The sequence below is a fragment of the Gadus macrocephalus genome, chromosome 3 (assembly GCF_031168955.1).
Source record: "Gadus macrocephalus chromosome 3, ASM3116895v1".
NCBI lineage: Eukaryota > Metazoa > Chordata > Actinopteri > Gadiformes > Gadidae > Gadus > Gadus macrocephalus.
Window position 1 is genome coordinate 3672907 of NC_082384.1, and position 18772 is coordinate 3691678.

The window sequence follows — 18772 nt, forward strand, 5'->3', positions numbered from 1 at the left end:
GCTCCGACTGGCAATAAATGCCCATCGTAAGTTATTTAAATCGCAATTGATTAATGGCATGATCAACCTAAAAGATACATTTTATAATCGGTCGAAGTTTAAACTGAGAAATTTGGTTTCAACCACCTGTTTGATTCAGGCGGCTGGGAGCGGTTCAAGCGCCTCCGTGTGGCGGGATAGACTATTAATCAGTAAAACCCAATAATTGGTTACTAGGCCACTTACTAGGCTCTGAATGCAGTTGGAACAAAAATCTGAGGGCAGATTAGTATTAGTGATATGAAATACCAATTGAGTACTCACAGGATTTTGTCAATCAACCATGACAAATAAAACCATCTTACATCCAATAACAGGAGACTAGATGTGACGGCTTGTGGAAAGTGGCTTTCAACACAATATCTACTAAATATTGTACAATAACAAACCGACACGCTTGGTAGTTTTATCAGTTTTGTTTTATTGTTGAATAGTATTTTCCAGTCACAGCTCTTGGACAGCTAGTGGGTGTTCTCTACCAAAGAAAGGGACAGTTTCCCCAGGTCAGGACAGGACAGGACAGCCAAACGTTGATTCTTCCTTAAAACCATAGAAGGAGGCCAAGTAAAACACACATACACAAACGAGGACCGGGGAGGAGACACGCAGGGCTGCTGAGGTCGGAGCGGGGGTCCTCAGAGCCGGGAGACGGGGGACTCAGGGGGGTCTAAGTGCTGTTGTTGTTGCCCAGGCGACAGTCATTGGGACAGGAAGGCCATGGCGGTGTCGCGTTCATCCACCAGCTCGGCGGCCGTGGCCTCCATCTTGGCCCGGGAGAAGTCGTTGATGGGCAGCCCGTCCACGACCTTCCAGCCTTTGTTCTGGGGGAACAAAAGCGTTAGCATCCCACACACCGAGGAATGCTGCTGAGCAGTAACGAGTCATTCCTTTAAAATAACATAGTGGCAACAAACTGCCAGCCCCGGCCTTTAGTTCGGCCTTCAGTTTAGTAAAACACAGGGACCCCAAAAAGGCCCGGGCATCACCTTGAGCTGGATGGGGAATGAGTAGATGAGATCCTCAGGAATGCCGTAGGAGTTGCCCCCGGCGTACACACCCATGGAGATGAACTCGCCCTGTGACAGGAGACACCGTTACACACCACGCCACAACACTCAGCCAATCATACTCAGCAGACATAACAAAATTCTCAAAGACCTCCGCTGATAGAAAGCTGAAGCCTTAACAATGAACTGAAATAATCAACATCGATAACATTAGTTATGACCATAAAAAAAAAAAATATATATATATATTTAGCTTTTTTGTAACAACAAAAGAAAATGCGTCCGTTAGTATTAGAGCGACATTTCCGATGACGTCACTGTCATGGTAGGACTAGGTCGTTGCTGCAGACACGCAAACGTCTTCTACACTCCACGGCAGAAGGTAGTGATTTTAATATGGCTGGTTACGCGTTTGAGCCCGTGAGGGACATGCCTGTAGTGTCCGACTACCACCCGGTGGAGAGGGATCAATTTCAGGCTGCAGCGCCACCTTCGGATCATGTAGGTGTGACTGGTGAGCGTGTGGGTGCTGCCGGGGCATGGACACTGCCATTGAATCGGTCTGCTGCCGAGAGGTCCCGGTCAATCTTGACCATCTATTGGTGCGATTAGGTTGCATAACCATGCATAGGGCATTTCGGATGCTGTGCGGCGAAAAAGAGGTTTTGGAAGTGCCCATGCTCTCTCTAAGGGACGTCCGAGCGGAGACGCTGGAGCGCCCCACAAATAGCAACCACAAGTAACAAGGCGATCTTTCAGGAACATCTCCGTAAAGACAGACTCATTGCGAAAACGCGTCGAGCTGTACAAACGCTGTAGTACAATTACAATTAGGGCATTTAGCAGACGCTTCCATCCAAAGCGACTTACATTGGTTAATACTCACATTGACACACTGACGGCAGGGTCAACCATGCTAGGCGACAGCCAGCTCGCCAGGAGCAGTTAAGGTTAAGTGTCGTGCTCAGGGACACATCAACACTCATCTAGGAGTAGCAACTAGCAACCTTTCGGTTACTAGACAACTGCTCTACCTCCTGAGCTACATAGTACCTACATATTCAAGGCACTGGTTCTCCACAAAAAAAAAGTGGAGCGCATCAAGCCTGCGCGCATCCAGCCTGCGCACTGTATACAAACATTCAAGGAGGAGATAGCAGTTGTTAAACCTTTTTGAATGAGTAGAAACACTTTTTAATGTACAGTTAGTAATTAAATAGACTAAAGGTCTGTATTTAGAGCTAAAAAAAATTAAATCCAAAAACACCCAGTAACTTTCAACGCAAGTCTAACGTCGCTTCAGGCATCCACACGAGTCCTAACACGAAACCGCATAGGTCAAGTTTTTATTTGAAACCACCCTGGGACCATGGACCTATTAAAGAACATGGTTTATTATCTGCCTAATAACATGGTTATTAAAGACATGGTTTCACCAAAAAAAGAAAATCGGCTCCGTGTGGACAGGACCTGAAAGACATGTTAGATGCACTTTGGGAGCTACACCCGCGGATGAGTATAGATGTGAGGCGGATTCAAGAATGTCACGTTTACTTTAGATAGATGTTGGAGGTTTACTTTCTGGTGGATGTTGATGGATATTGCACAGATGGATATTGCACAGATACATCTGACTATGAAACCACTTCGAGTGCAACTCCCTCGTCATCAGCATTCGGCTAGTCGGCGAACATCAGGGTGAGTAGAAAGGGACATATGTGGAACTTCTGTTTACAGCAAGTCCCCAGGAACAGTGCATACTTCTGCAATCCACCAGTGCTCAGCAGCCAAGCCTGGTAATTGCAGCTGTCTAAGCGGGAATGTGTCTCCGCAAATTTCTTTAATTTTTCATTACTGCATTTCATTAATTCATTACTGCAGCCAGGGGCAATGCAGTATGATCATCCTGCCTGGTTGTTTGCTTTTCCGTAGCCATTTCAGCGAGCCTCAGGGTCTGATGCATTAACTGCTATGGCTGCTAGAGCCAAAGAGTAGGAGTAGGGTACCATGCCAGTGACGTAGCTGATTGTTGAAATCCAACATAGCGGCGCCCCGTAACATAAACAAAACTTTCACCGTATAATTTTATCCCTTTTAGCAAGTTCAGCCATTTTTAGTTATTGTACCAATGATAAGGCAGACAATACATCAGTTATATCTACTAAACGTCAATTTTCAGTTCAGTTTTAAACCTCCAACAACTGATAATCAACACAGATACACTTCTTATAGAGGTAAGTTTAACGCCAACTGATAAATATATACACTTCTTATAGAGGTATGTTAAACCCTCTAACTCATAAATACAGATACGTTTCCTCTGGGCCGAACCTCTTTGGTCCCAAACCAGATGTCCCTCATGTGGTCGCAGATGGCCTTGGCGGCAGACATGGCGCTGGACAGCTTCCTGGCCTTGATGACGGCAGCGCCACGCAGCTGGACCGTCTAGGGGCGTGGCCAGGGAGAGGAGCAGATAGAAGGGGTTACCAAGACAGGAGCGTGGAGGACTCAGTCAACACGTCTACATGAAGCGTCACTAGTGGAGGCCAGCTCCACTGGTGCAGACAACATCAACAACGTTTAGTCCCAGTTGATCCATCTCGGTATCAATGGTTAAAAATAGTTGCATCAAATCAACCTTTCTAGTTTGTCTCATGCAATGTCCTCAAATTCCTAGCCAATTCCATAATTATTATTTAAAGCTGTAGGAAAGATTTGTGAGCAAGATTTAAAAATAAATGAATAACCTGAGGACCCCCCCCCCCCCCCCCCCCCCCCCCTCAGGTTACGAAGTGGGGCCCCAATGTCCTTTAGTGGACCATAGGACCCCCCCCTCTCAGGACCCCAACGTTAAGTAGTAAGGCCCCCATGCAGCTGTAGTGGGCCGTAGCTTTAAAGCGTGGAACACACGCTTTTTTCTGCTAGCACACAACCAGCGAATCAGCGCTGTGTGTGGGAGGGGCAGAGTAGCGCCATTGGAGTAGCGCCACCCAATGTTAAGGAGATTTATTGCATCTCACGCAGAACATACACGCTACTATGTAGTTGGTAGTCTTCTTGGTATGTTTCAATGCAACTTTCTGCCGACCGGGTTAGACGAGGGGCAAACGAGTGGTCAGAAAAGGCAGTTGGTCGAGTCGGGGCTGGGTGTGGGCCCTTTGAGGCCTGATCACTCACTGAGATGAATTCTCCCTTGAGCCAGGCGTCGTCTTTCACGGCGTCGTAGGCGGCCACCTCGGAGCCCTGCACCGTCACCTTGGCGTGGTGCACGTCGGGGTACTGGGTGGAGGAGTGGTTGCCCCAGATGATGACGTTCTTCACATTGTCCGCCGGCACGCCGCAGCGGATCGCCACCTGATGGACAAGAGCGGGAAGATGAACCCTGATCTGGTGATGAGCCAGTACACATTGTAAACCTTCTTTCTTAACTTATTAACAGTACTTAACGATAATTAATGGTGAAACTAGCCAGCCCAGTCTGATAAACAAGGTTGACTTCTTTAGAACACACACACACACACACACACACACACACACACACACACACACACACACACACACACACACACACACACACACACACACTTTTGGGCAGATGAATGAAACAACTCAATACAAAATATAATAGTAATTCAAAACAAGAGCAAAATGGTAACTTCCGTTCTCTCCCTGAGATCCACTGTTCAGTGTTTATGCTGCCCCCGTGTCATTGGGAAGCATAGTGCGTTATTCATTTTAATATGCAGTTGGCAGATAAACTGGCACCGCTTGCAATTATCAAGCTACAAATCAAAAATAAATAAATAATTATTTGACTACAGCTATACAGATAGAAAGTGAATATGCGCTTTCAATTGATCTCCATATCTTGACTTCTCACGCCGAAGTTAGACGGCCATGAGACCTGGGAGGAGGCCCTGGCCCTTGAGAACTGTACCTGGGAGGAGGCCCTGTTGTGGTCCAGACGGGTCAGGCAGGAGAAGTTCTCCTTAGGGATGGAGGGAGCTGACTTGGAGGCGATCAGACAGTTGGTGTTGGCTGGGTTCCCCACCACCAGCACCTGGGCAGGGTAAACAACACGCAGGGTTAATGTGGTTATTCATGCTCCATCCCATAATAGCCTTTGTTGGTTTTCCATTCCAACACCATGAGATGATTAATCCTTTCTCTGGAGGTTGTGATGCCACAGGAGGCAGATGTGAAACAGTACATTACGTAGCAATCCTCACATTAAGAAACCCTTAACGGGGAGGTGAACCAAACCTATTTTTAAAAGGTGTCAATACCAGACCTGCAAACTCCTCAGAGTAAAACAAGGTGACAGTGTCAAAGGGGGGGGGGGGGGGGGGGGGGAATCATCGGTCCAAGGACTGATCATGTTTCGAGATATACGGCTACTCGAATTTTGAGCTACCCTGGACGGGATTTAGCGTGAATATTCATTACGGAGGTTGTAGCACACGATACAATGGAAAGATTTCAAATGACAGACATGGATTTTCAAGATGTAGCCCTTTATTATACAGAAATCTGCCGTTGGTGTATTAGCCTAGCACAACACGCTTGCCAGATTATTTATCTAAATAGCTCTATGTTGTTAGAAATTACTACGTTCGTGCAGTACTCGGCGTTGACTCGGTCCTAAAAATAGTATACAATATTATTTTAGATTATATCACGTCAAAAAAGCGGCAGCTAACGTTAATTGAGTCAAGCAAACAAATAGCTGTCGTTTCAAAATCTTTTCTCAAGTTACTTCCATCTCTGAAAAACACTAAAGTATAATAGTATGGATTTGTTTCTCCACTTGCTTGCGGACCTTGCTGTACAGTTTTGGCATCTCAATTTGGCGGAAGTGTGTGCGGGCAGGTAACGCGTAGCCTACCTGGGATCGAGTGTTTTGACCATCTCTTTAAAGCCAATCAACATTTTGAGAGGGTTTGTTATCTCGTTCCACTGCTGTCATTTTTCGTAAGGACTGGCTATGGAAAATGCCTGCGGAAGCAATGTCTGATATGCAGAGACAGCTTCACGCTACCAGCGTCTGTCTCGTACGATGTGGAATGAGAGCTTGTGTGAAGGGACTTTTGCGCAAGCACGCAGGCGTGCTTGCTGCGCGCCTGCTGCGCGCCTGTTGCGCGCCTGCTGCGCGCCTGTTGCGCGCCTGCTGCGCGCCTGTTGCGCGCCTGTTGCGCTTGCTGCGCTTGCTGCGCTTGCTGCGCGCCTGTTGCGCTTGCTGCGCTTGCTGCGCTTGCTGCGCTTGCTGCGCTTGCTGCGCGCCTGTTGCGCTTGCTGCGCTTGCTGCGCGCCTGTTGCGCTTGCTGCGCGCCTGCTGCGCTTGCTGCGCGCCTGCTGCGCTTGCTGCGCGCCTGTTGCGCTTGCTGCGCGCCTGTTGCGCTTGCTGCGCGCCTGTTGCGCTTGCTGCGCGCCTGTTGCGCTTGCTGCGCGCCTGTTGCGCTTGCTGCGCGCCTGCTGCGCTTGCTGCGCGCCTGCTGCGCTTGCTGCGCGCCTGCTGCGCTTGCTGCGCTTGCTGCGCTTGCTGCGCTTGCTGCGCTTGCTGCGCTTGCTGCGCTTGCTGCGCGCCTGTTGCGCTTGCTGCGCGCCTGTTGCGCTTGCTGCGCGCCTGCTGCGCTTGCTGCGCGCCTGCTGCGCGCTTGCTGCGCGCGCTGCGCGCCTGTTGCGCTTGCTGCGCGCCTGTTGCGCCTGTTGCGCCTGCTGCGCCTGCTGCGCGCCTGTTGCGCCTGCTGCGCCTGCTGCGCGCCTGTTGCGCCTGCTGCGCCTGCTGCGCGCCTGTTGCGCCTGCTGCGCTTGCTGCGCGCCTGTTGCGCTTGCTGCGCCTGTTGCGCTTGCTGCGCTTGCTGCGCGCTTGCTGCGCGCTTGCTGCGCGCCTGTTGCGCTTGCTGCGCGCCTGTTGCGCTTGCTGCGCTTGCTGCGCGCCTGTTGCGCTTGCTGCGCGCCTGTTGCGCTTGCTGCGCTTGCTGCGCTTGCTGCGCGCCTGTTGCGCGCCTGTTGCGCTTGCTGCGCGCCTGTTGCGCTTGCTGCGCGCCTGTTGCGCTTGCTGCGCTTGTTGCGCTTGCTGCGCGCCTGTTGCGCTTGCTGCGCGCCTGTTGCGCTTGCTGCGCGCCTGTTGCGCTTGCTGCGCGCCTGTTGCGCTTGCTGCGCGCCTGTTGCGCTTGCTGCGCGCCTGTTGCGCTTGCTGCGCGCTTGCTGCGCGCCTGTTGCGCTTGCTGCGCGCTTGCTGCGCGCCTGTTGCGCGCCTGCTGCGCGCCTGTTGCGCGCCTGTTGCGCGCTTGCTGCGCGCCTGTTGCGCGCCTGTTGCGCGCCTGTTGCGCGCCTGTTGCGCGCCTGTTGCGCGCCTGTTGCGCGCCTGTTGCGCGCCTGTTGCGCGCCTGTTGCGCGCCTGTTGCGCGCCTGTTGCGCGCCTGTTGCGCGCCTGTTGCGCGCCTGTTGCGCGCCTGTTGCGCGCCTGTTGCGCGCCTGTTGCGCGCCTGTTGCGCGCCTGTTGCGCGCCTGTTGCGCGCCTGTTGCGCGCCTGTTGCGCGCCTGTTGCGCGCCTGTTGCGCGCCTGTTGCGCGCCTGTTGCGCGCCTGTTGCGCTTGCTGCGCGCCTGTTGCGCTTGCTGCGCGCCTGTTGCGCTTGCTGCGCGCCTGTTGCGCTTGCTGCGCGCCTGTTGCGCTTGCTGCGCGCCTGTTGCGCTTGCTGCGCGCCTGTTGCGCGCCTGTTGCGCTTGCTGCGCGCCTGTTGCGCTTGCTGCGCAATAGCATACTGCCTGAGAAGGCAGTATCGCTGTCAAATCTGTCCCTGGGAAAAGTAATTACGCCGAATTGAAAAAGGAACTATGTTACGTTACCATATTTTCAGTAGTTGCACGTAACTTTACTTTTTACATGAAAAAGTAGTTAGGCTAGTACTGTATTCAGGGTTCCTACAGGTTTGTTCAAGTCAAATTCAAGTCTTTTTAAGTCCCTTTTAAGACCACTTATATAAAAAATTAATACCTATTTCACGGCCTATTTCACAGACCTACCGACAACGTTTGTTCAAAATTTGTTAATTTATTTCAACAAATGTGAAAATGTGGACTGTAAAGCATTATGGAATGATGGAACATTACAGCATAGTGGTGAGTACTTACGCCAACAGCACAGACTCCTGAACAATAAACAATGAAAATCAACTCAACAATAAATAAAATTATGATCACAGTCAACTCCTAAGTTCTGCACTCTTAGCAGCGATCTCTTTATCAAGGAGAGCCAGTTCTGCCAACTTCTCCTTATGGCCTCTCCGCAGGATGTTTGACCTGGTGATCAGGCCAGCCATCTTGCTCCCTGCCTTCGCTTCAGCCTCCTCAGCCATCTTGTCCGCATCCCTAGCCAGACCCTCAGATACCTCCTGTACACGTCTCCTCTTAACCTTCAGCTCCTCAAGACAGTCCTCTGCTTCCCTCCTCTTGAGAGCCTGCTCTTTTGCCTCCCTGTTCCTTCTTTTGGTCTCCAGATGGGTACGATACCTTGTCCTTGCCCTTGCTACACTTTCCAGTAGCGGTTTACTGAGTGGAACCTGGGTATCGGGTTGGGGAAAGAGAACCAGATTCAGTGACAAACTCAAGAGACCAACTATGTTGATTCTATCAACTTTTAAGTCAACAGCATATTACTAGTCCAGAGAGGAGTCATCTTACCTTGGTAACACCTCCATGTTGTATGATGAAGTCACACACCAGTCTCCGTGTGACCACAGTATCCTCCTCCAAGTTATCAGACTCCACCTCTTTATTGATTGAGAATCCACGCTCAACTGTAGCTTGACCGTGGGAGAGGATGAGCAGCTTCTTGCAGAAGGCCCACAGCTCGGGATAAGGCTCCATGGCGCTGCTCAGGAAGATGTCCAGCCTCTTCTGCATGGGTTGAAAGGAGAGGAAGTCCTCACTCCGGCTCTCCAAGGACAGGAGACTGTCGAACTGCTGCAGTATGACATCCCCTACGACAAAACAAATGAGAAAATAGAGAAAAACATTGATAAATCATTGGGCATTACCAGCAAAGTAGATTGAGGATAAATTCATGTGTAGCCTATAATTTGCCTTATTCTTACCCAAAGAAGTATCAGTAAGCTGTTTGTCCTGGAGAAACCTTTGAACCAGCCCTTTCATGTGATTCCTGCCTCTTTCTGGTTCTCTATACATTACTGACGGATCCAGGCACACCATCTGCCTAACAGTCAGATACTTGAGGGGGCTCTTGTCCTGCACTTTCTTGATCATGTTACTCAGTCCCTGCATGCACTCTCTCTTGAACTCGAGCACCCTGAGTTCTGCACCTTTGATTCTCTAGAGAGAGAAATTAGCCATGAATATAGAACATGTCTTCAATGACCTGGTTCACCCTAACCATTTGTAAAATGATCTTTTGAAAACATCACACTACCTTAAGGACTGACTCTGCACCTAGACCAATGCTGATGTCTTGTGGGCTGAGCCAGATGGTCTTGTCTGTGACATCCAGTTTGGTCAGCTGCAGGGCAGTGATATCGTGTAGTACTTCTCTTTTTATGAAGCGTCTGAGTAGACTCTGTCAACAGACAAACACAAAAATGTCTGGTGCGGAACATTAATCACCAACATCAAATTATCTTATGATGATGCACAATGTAGCCACTATTTTTTACACATCCTAACCACAAACCCCATTTTGTCATAATGGATCAATTGAGCCCAATCAGGGGTTATAACGTTAAGTAAATTGTTACCATCATCAACTCGGTCAGGTCCTTGGGGAGGAATGGGAGCACAGGCTCATCCGTCTGATATTTTTTCAGGAAGGGATTGAAGGTCCTGGCAATTGCTGCGTAGAACTGCAATTTGGCCAAGACGAGTGGATCCTTTATGGCTGCTGCAAGTGTGTCATATGATGCTGAGAAAAAGACATACAGACAGTCAGACATTTCAACTATGACAAGGCCACACCACCACCAGGGTTAGGACACAGTCACAGACCTATTCACATTTAAGAAGGGCCTACCTGTTCCAGGGTTCGGGAGTCTCTTTGTTTTCACAGCTTCCATGTACAGGAGAAGTGATGGCCAGACTGCCAGGGCTCTCTCCACAACCGGAAGGTTTTCTACCCAACGATGGGCACAGAAAGATAGAGGGAACACACTGGACTTGGTTACGGTGATGTAATCCTCTCTCCTGGCAGGCGTATTGTGAAACAATGTGTGCATTGCTCTCAGCAATTTGTCCAGCTGCCATACAGTGAACCCACACTTGAAGGAGTTGTGTAGCGTGTGTAGGCCACAGCTCCCCACACAAACGAGCTGAAGACCTAAAGGTTTCAATGCAAACTTGATATTAGAAACCAAATTAGAACTTTGAAAGTGTTTATTCAATGTTAAGTGCACTACAAATAAAATACATTTTTATAATTACTAATGGATCAGAAACACTCACCCACACACACAGTAATAGCATTATAAACTCCTCACCTCCGTACTGCTCAGCTTGATCTTTCTGGAAAAGGTCGAAGAGTTTCCAATTCACATTGGGCCCATCCATTGAAATAGACACCAAGTTCCTGAGGTTCAGTTTGTCCATACATTCCTGAAAAAAGGGCTGCATTTCATTACTCAAAATAAGAGGACTAGGTGAGCATCACATATTGACACACACACACACACACACACACACACACACACACACACACACACACACACACACACACACACACACACACACACACACACACACACACACACACACACACACACACACACACACACACACACACACACACACACACACACACACACACACACACACACACACACACACACTTGATTCGGAACGGAACAACAGCTGTTCGCTTCCACAGGGAAAAACTAAGGAACTTCAACCTACTTAGGCCTACTAATTAACGGTAAAAAGCTATTAAATCTTCAACAAAATATGCAGATACTGTCATAATCGGTTCCAGGGAGTATATAGGGATTATTAATGTTATTTTTGGTGGTGTCTTTTTCTGGAACGAGTATTCGATTAATCGCTCGGAAAAACCAACGAGTATCCGAAGCCTGAAAAATGGCATTCGGGCCAGCCCTAATGGTAATTAAACATTAAAACACCTGCGGCTTATAGTCCAGTGCGTCTTATATATGACCACATCATTCAATTTAGCTGCTGCGGTTTATACTCCGGTGCGCCTTACAGTGCGGAAAATACGGTATTTGCTTTGGACAAAAGCGTCTGCCAAGTACATAAACACATAAACAAACATTGTTAAGGAAAGTAGAGTAAAAAGGGTCATGCTTACTTTGAGATGTGACAGCAGGTCTTGTGCAGTGGAATGTCCCATAAACTGGGAGCCCAGATATCTGGACTGAACCTGTCCCTCGTTCCAGAAGCGGACATGCACATCCAGCTGTTTGTTTTTCGTAGTCTCGTTGAGACTCTCGTCGAACATCAGAACGAACGGCGATTTGTTGACTTGGGACACCAGTTCCTCTTTTATATAGACAGCTAAACCAAACTTGGCTATGTACGCCGTTTTGTCAGGACCACAAGTAAATGTGGTAGCGATGTCGGAATCTGGGAACATGCATTTGAACAGCTCTGAAATACTGTCATTACCATTGTAAGACTGGTGTTTGGAGATGGTATTAAGAGTCCACAACACCTCTGCCTTCATAGTGGGTGTGGACCCAAAAGATGTGCGCAGATCCACTCTAGTCGTCGTAACTGGAGGGGCTGCTGTATCACTGCTAGTGCTAGCAGTTGGCTGGTTATCTGCTTCTGCTTCTGATTCAGGCACAACAGCTGGCTGGCCAACGCTAGCAGAAAACACTCCGGCGATGGAAGGAGTTTGATATTTCCCTTTTATAGAAGAAATGTGCTTGGACGACTTGGCATGGGACTCTAAAGCCTTCAAGCCCATCGTACCAAGCTGAATAATTTTTTTGCATACGGTGCAAAAAGCCGCGAAAACATTTTTGTCCACCGGTTTCAACCAGTGGCAAAATGCCTGTTTATCTCGCCACGCGTCATTAAACTTACATTTCCCCATAACCCCAGCATAAAATGGGTCGCTAGATAACCTAAACAAACGTTCAAAAAAAAATTGCGCACTTCTGCTTGGCTTGTTGTTGGTGTACTGTAGCAAAGTGACGTGTGGGAAGCGGGAACCATGGAAATATAAATGGGACCCGCGGAAGCGTTGCATTCATTATTGGTTCCGGTGTTTTGACTTTTGAGGAGAATGCGCTACGGAGAAGTTATACTGCCGATTTTTTAAGACCCAGATATCAAAATTCAAGACTTTTTCAAGTCTTTTTAAGGTATTAATTCCAAATTCATAAATTCAATGCTTTTAAGACTTTTTAAGACCCCGCGGGAACCCTGTGTATTAACACGCGACTTATTTTGTTACGTGTTACACACAACACTGTCTACCGGTCACACGGTAACATCAAAATCCATACTGTAGCGCAAATTCAAACTGGTGTACTTTCTATACCATTTATACTGTACACCAGTGGAGGCTTCTCCATTGGAGAGGGAGGAAGATCCTCCTTAACATTGTTGAGAATAAAAAATGTAGATTGCCCAGACTACTGTAATGAATTAATGCCCTTAAATATGACTACTTTAATGCCTTTGAATATATAATGTTCGTTTCCCTGGGTAAAGGGACATTAGCACCCCCTATCGCCTTTTGACAATTACTTCAGGGAGGAAGGTCCTCCCTCAGCCTCCCATTTATTTCCCAGAAAGTACTGGCGGCCGGTGAATAACATGGGTTTCAATGGGAGAGAGGAGGAAAGTCCTCCTCTGAGTGGGTGTGACCTTACAGGCGTCTGATTCGCGCAAAAATCTAGTCGCGCTGCTCTATGAACCAATAAGCAGGATCCCTGGCTGGTGAGCAGTGTTGCCAGATTGAGCAGATTTCCCACCCAATTGGGCTACTTTTAACCACGTTAGGCTGGGAAAATTATCATTGGGTGGGAAATATGCCCAATCTGGCAACGCTGTCGATAACAAACCCGCTCTGCCTGCATTGCCGCTCAGTCTGAGACGCAAAGCAGGTGAAATCATCTGAGGGATTACGAGATTCTAACATTTGCGAATAAAGTGTACAATGGAAACATCGGAAACAGAGGACATTGTTCATGTTTAATTACACAAAGCATTCCATTCATTGAGTTACAGTGCTAAGTTAGCGACCAAAGAAAAAGGTAAACTTCGCAAAATCGAGATCACCAAAAGTAATGGCAACGTCAGTGTTGTGGGTGGTACATGGTTTGCTAGGTACTCATGGCTTACTGGTAGCGTTACTAGCAATCGACTGTATTGCTGGCCCTGTTTGCTAATGAATAATGGCAAATCTCCAACGTGGGCTGTTCATGGTTTCCCTGATGTGAAAAATCTTGATAGGGCAACCAATCGCCACGACTAATGTCAAGTTCACGTTGGTGCCGCTATGCGACTTTCCTTGCTAGGCACCACGCCTATAGATCAGGTTGTTTGAAATAATGTTCTCGTTCTTTTACTAGTTTGTTACTCTGACCGTTCTGTTTGATATTGTGGAAATGGTGTGGAAAGGGTGAATGATTCAGAGCATGATGCATTTTAAATGGTATCACTTTTGGTCAGTCTTTTCTTAAAACAATTGTAACTGAAAATAAACATAGCTAAATTGCAACCAATAACTTCAGTCATTGAGGGCAAAAATAGGCCCAGATTTTTTTATTTACTTTTACAAATCAAGAGTAGGCCTGATTTGACTAATGGGCTTTTTGCATCCTTTCCTTCTGCCCTAGTAGTCCACTTCAAAGACATGCTGCCCACCAGCTTTCAAATTACAGTGATGCCACTGGTGGCTTTGTATCAGATTTATTCACATAACTATCCCTCCCTACTATTTTGTAGTTCACCAAAACACCCTGAAACAACTTGAGTCTCACATTCTTATGCCACCATACATCAACAGTGCAAAAAGGCCAATGGCAACCAAGCGCGCAGTCCTTCCTCCCTCACTTTAAAAACTACCAGCCGCCACTGCTGTACACCCCTACTTCAAATTTACGTTAAGAGTTTCCATCAGACTCGCAAGGTAGCCAGGCGTCTCATCCAAAGGCAAACTCAGTTGGCGCCGTGTGCTTCAAGATCTGAAGCAAGTGCTGAGATTCCGATTGGCCCAGAAAAATATCAATGTCAATTATCAAATAAAGTTTCGCAATTCTAGCCTGCATGGCATGCATATGAAGGGCAGCCTTCTCCCCCCCCCCCCCCCCCCCCAAAAAAAACCTCCAGTTCTACGCGATTCACGTGAATGACCCAATTGACCAAGAAAACGGCGATTGTCACCGAAAAGCGACAAGTTTGCAGGTGTGTAATACGTCTTCTAGTACTCCTGTGGTGGATGTTCAGGTATGCGTCTGGAAGAAGGTCATCTTCTCCGACACGTATCGTACCATTACGATACGTGTACGTGTTTGGTTACGTGTTTGGTACGATACGCGTTTGGTTCATTCCATATTAAACGTTGCTCATTATAACGCTTCACTCATGCACAACAACGGTATTGGCTAAATATTTGCATCGGAAAGGTGTCGTAATCATGGAGACAAACTCGACCCTTCCGCAAACTCTTTAGACCAAAACATTATTTTATTAATCTTACAGGGTTCTCATTAATTTAATTTAAGTTCGTCAAGAGAATTGTTCCTGAGCCTTTTACAGATGTCATGTTGAATGAGTCCTAAAGCCTCGACTAGATGTACCTTGACGGTCTTCTTGGCGTACTTATCCAGCGCCGCCCCCTGGGCCTTGAAGATGGCAACGTTGGCCTTCAGCAGGTCCTTCCTCTCCATGCCCTCCTTCCTGGGCATGGAGCCAACCAAGATGGCCGCGTCCAAGTCCTTGAATCCGACCTCCACTTTGTCAGTGGGGATGACTTCTGTTGTGGGGGAGGAGATAGGAGCGATGTCGTCAACTGAGACTCTAGATATCAGGCTACTGAAGTTTTAATGTGCAAATATACACTTCTACGATGGAGTCAAACTTCATATACAATGTTATGAGCATTCAATTTGCTCATACGTTCATAAAGAAGTAGTTAACCTCAGGACATGTGGAGTTCTACAATCCTAATACATTAAATGCAAACCCCTTGAAGTATGGACGGATACTCTTTCCTATCTCCATTTATCTTAAATGGCCTGGGTTTTATTTTTCTACTTTCACTCCAATGTCATGTCCAATAACATGACTCAGTCACTAAATGCACTCTTTCAGATAACATAAAACAACATTGAAAAGTCTTTCAATACCTGCTAGTTGCAGGGGTAATAAACACTAATATTAGCCGTTGAGCCGGGCTACAATCAGCATGGACTTTAGTTAGGGTTCAGTGGTGAAGGAGATTCCCCTGAAATCTCCCTCCATTGTTATTCCACACCATAACAATGCCATTGCCCTTCGGCACCCACAGAGCAATTTCAACCAGCCAATGGGAAGCCCTCTGGCAGAAACTCCCTCCAATGCACCATCACAGCCCATTAGAGGGAGACCTTGTAGTGGAGGTTAAACGACACAAACAAGACCAGGCACAGACTACCAACACACATGAACTCTAGTTTTGTTAGGTCAAGGTTTCCTGAGCACAGCAGGGGAACAATATCAGACTGACAGGCAACAGACAGGCTCCCTCCTCAGCAGAGGGAGGACAGACAGAAAACAGAAAGCGAACAGAGAGACAGATAGGCTCCCCACTTAGAGGGACAGACAGGCTCACCCCTCAGCAGTGGCAGGGCACAGTCTTGCAGCTCCATGACGACCCCATCCAGGACCGGCAGCATGGGGGGGATGTCAAGAAGGACCAAGATGATGGGCTGGTGATGGTAACACAGACCCAAACATATATAAACGAGTTGGAGGGAAAAGCCTGTTTAGATATTAGGCGCAGCAAACAAACAGTGGTTGGGATGAGTAGTCATTGACGCTTATTCCACTGTCGTACCTGGTCTTTGCCGAAGACATCTCCCTTGGCGATGCTGTACAGCAAAGAGTAGGCGATCTGGCCAGCTGCGCCAGTCACCACGACACGGATGGGTTCGGCCTTGAAGTAAATTATAAAAACAGACCTATTGTCAAATCAAACAATACAACATCCAACCCAACTGCGGAGGTTAAAATACAGGCATCGTTGGACGGAAGCCTACTTTCGAGGAGACCACAATCGAGAACAGGCTGAGGCAGTTTGCGGAAGCTGTAGTGAGCGGCAGTTAGCCAGCTGCCACTGTGATTGGATAATGCAATATTCATAAAAAAGGGAAGTAAGGGTTGATTCACATCAAACAAAACACATCAATTATGCCACGACACCTGCCACGATGGCATAATCAAATCTATGTGACCAAATCAATCTTTGATTTTCTGAATATTGGATGAGCAGGACGCTGCAGGGCCGCAGGATGAAGGCTGTATGTTATAGTACACGACGTCAGGCATACACTATAACATGAAGGTTGCATGATGTTAGTGCATCACGTCATGATATTGGATCTTCAAGGTTCAGGTTCATCACCCGCTCGTTCCCCTCCGCCGTACTGCGGCCCCTGGGATCGATCAGCTCAACACAGTTGATCGCATCACTACACCGAGCAGAGCCGATCCAACAAGGTTGCGGGCGATGAAGTGATGCTCACGGCTATGGCTAGCAGCTCCTCCACCAATGTGACCCCTTCTCCTCAGAATACAACCACGAGGACTGTCGAGAAACATCACCGCATGATGCCTCAATGTCCTTACACACAGCTGTAACAGTCGAACAGGTCAAGTAATGAATTTAATTTTACCATTTTGCAAGAAGTCGAAGAGCTGGGAAGGTCTGCAAAGGATGTTCGCTGTTGGTGGACTAAAACAGGGTCACCTCTATGCTTCTATTGAAATGTCATGCGGTGGATCAACCCAGGTTCGCCTCCTGATGGGATATGTAGTCCCTATCGATACCGACCAGGCCCTTTTAAAAGCTACAGTTTGGGAAATTAACACATTCACCCATGAAGCACCGCTCCAGCGCCCGCCCATCTTCCTCTGCTACGTCACGCCCACATCACCATATTTGGAACGTGTGTTCTGATTGCGCAGACTCTGCAGGCGCTTGAGAGCAGAGCCTCTACTGCCCCCTGGTTGGAAGCACCGTCAACTGGCCTCAGCCTCTCAGTGCTTCAATACTATTTTATTCATTGTTAAAGCATAATTCTGCTGTTTTGATCAATATAAAGATGTTCTTCCAGATGACTAGGGTCCTCCTGTGTAGGTATTAGAGTGTTTATGTTAGGATGTGTCGTTGTATGACATCTCCTGTGCCTCGCCCATTCCTTCATTATTTCTGCTTCATTTAAATGTTTTTTATATATAAACATTCGTATTGCAATGCGGTCTAATTTGTCGATCATTGGAGACTGAGTCAAGCTTTCCCTGCTGGGAGGAAGCACTAGTCCTGCAGCTGGACAGTATCATTCTTAACCTTCTTTCACATTTCTATTCTATTTCTGATCAGTAATGCTGACCTATTTATATTCTGTGTGTAGCAGTTCCCAGTCCAGGACATGGTCAGGTCAGAGGCTCAGACTGGTTCCTGGGGTCATGCTCACTGACCCCTGCTGCTCTCAGGCTAATGGCCGCTCGCTAACCCTCTGTTAGCCTGGGCCTCTAGCAGACTACTGCGTCAAGGTTATGCAACGTCGAGAGAGCTAGTGTGTCCTGCTGCTTCAGGCGCGAGGGGGGCCAGGGGGCCCCCGGCCGAGGAGCTGTCCAGGGTCCTGCGCCTCTGCAGCCCCGCTGAGTACCCCCGTCCGCCTCCTCTCCCCGCCCCGCTCAGTCTGCACCCGTTTCAGAACCACATGACACCGCAACACTTATACATAATGCATGACTGAAACCTCTTGGCCGTTTGTACGCCCGGAGAATTCGGCATCCGCTGACTAAACAGGCCTCGATCAAACACAGCCTACATTTCGGGAACCGTTCAACGGCCACTCCGCGGTTCCTCGTTTGAAACGCGGAGTTGGCGCGTTGCGCAGTTCCTCCAGGTGTCATGCATGCTTCGCCCTGCACACGAGCGAACTGCTCTTACCTCCGAGTTCGCCGCCCGAACCACCAAATACATCGCGGTCAGCAGAGTCAACATCCTCCCGGCTATTGTGGTCAACTAAAATCTCCAACGGTGCAGCTTGACTGGATAAGCCTGATTGGGGTTGGCGTGGAGAACCCGGTAGCTCTTCAGAACCAACAACTCTGCAAAACCCAGCAGCTCTGCGAACCCAGAAGCTCTGCAGAACCAGCAGCTCTGCGAAACACGGGGGCTCGCTGCTATTGGAGCTGGTGGGCAGGTGCACACGCTGCTCCCTCGCAGTTAAACGGGCCACACCGTTACCTCTCACTCTCTTACCTGGACTCACCCCCGCTTGCCCAACGCCGCGGTCTAGTCTGCTAATGCGATTAAGAGGACGTGAATAGACACGGATTCTAATCTGTTTTACATATATGATCACATGAGCGAATGGATGGACCTGGACCTGGTCACCGGGTTAGAGGGAATGCTTGACTTTTGTTTAGACTGGTGCTATCGGGTGTGAACGACCCCTCATGTCGTGTCTTACTCAGGGTGTAAATATTAGATTACAACCTATTAACCGATTCCAGTATTGCTGCCCATAATAACACT

The 18772-nt window shown here is 48.2% G+C and overlaps 2 protein-coding genes across 4 annotated transcripts; both read right to left on the reverse strand.

Annotated features, from left to right (window-relative positions):
- Positions 1-440: 440 nt before the first annotated feature.
- LOC132453320 (malate dehydrogenase, cytoplasmic-like) lies at positions 441-18444 on the reverse strand. Of its 2 annotated transcripts, none has more exons than XM_060046161.1 (9): positions 18182-18444; positions 16061-16159; positions 15836-15932; positions 14823-14998; positions 4984-5106; positions 4224-4400; positions 3378-3491; positions 1026-1115; positions 441-860 (listed from the first exon to the last, which is right to left on the reverse strand). In XM_060046161.1, the coding sequence occupies exons 1-9, from the start codon at positions 18233-18235 to the stop codon at positions 738-740; spliced, it is 1053 nt and encodes a 350-aa protein (XP_059902144.1). In that variant the 5' UTR covers positions 18236-18444; the 3' UTR covers positions 441-737. The 2 variants fall into 2 exon arrangements, with proteins under 2 accessions (XP_059902144.1, XP_059902145.1); XM_060046162.1 differs by lacking the exon at positions 18182-18444 and adding an exon at positions 16899-17057.
- On the reverse strand, positions 8082-12436 carry LOC132453300 (uncharacterized). 2 transcript variants are annotated; one of them, XM_060046132.1, is made up of 7 exons: positions 10533-12436; positions 10070-10372; positions 9798-9961; positions 9476-9619; positions 9144-9378; positions 8731-9029; positions 8082-8609 (listed from the first exon to the last, which is right to left on the reverse strand). In XM_060046132.1, the coding sequence occupies exons 1-7, from the start codon at positions 10663-10665 to the stop codon at positions 8253-8255; spliced, it is 1635 nt and encodes a 544-aa protein (XP_059902115.1). In that variant the 5' UTR covers positions 10666-12436; the 3' UTR covers positions 8082-8252. The 2 variants fall into 2 exon arrangements, with proteins under 2 accessions (XP_059902115.1, XP_059902116.1); XM_060046133.1 differs by having other exon boundaries at positions 10498-12436.
- Positions 18445-18772: the final 328 nt, after the last annotated feature.

Coding starts and splice junctions, on each gene's coding strand:
- LOC132453300 (XM_060046132.1), bottom strand. CDS start 10,665: ATGCAGCCCTTTTTTCAGGAATGTATGGACAAACTGAACCTCAGGAAC. Junction 9,030..9,143: donor GCTTACTGATACTTCTTTGG/GTAAGAATAAGG, acceptor GTTTTGTCGTAG/GGGATGTCATACTGCAGCAG. Junction 8,610..8,730: donor AACATGGAGGTGTTACCAAG/GTAAGATGACTC, acceptor CCCGATACCCAG/GTTCCACTCAGTAAACCGCT.
- LOC132453320 (XM_060046161.1), bottom strand. CDS start 18,235: ATGTTGACTCTGCTGACCGCGATGTATTTGGTGGTTCGGGCGGCGAAC. Junction 15,933..16,060: donor ATGTCTTCGGCAAAGACCAG/GTACGACAGTGG, acceptor TACCATCACCAG/CCCATCATCTTGGTCCTTCT. Junction 14,999..15,835: donor TGCCCTGCCACTGCTGAGGG/GTGAGCCTGTCT, acceptor CCCCCACAACAG/AAGTCATCCCCACTGACAAA.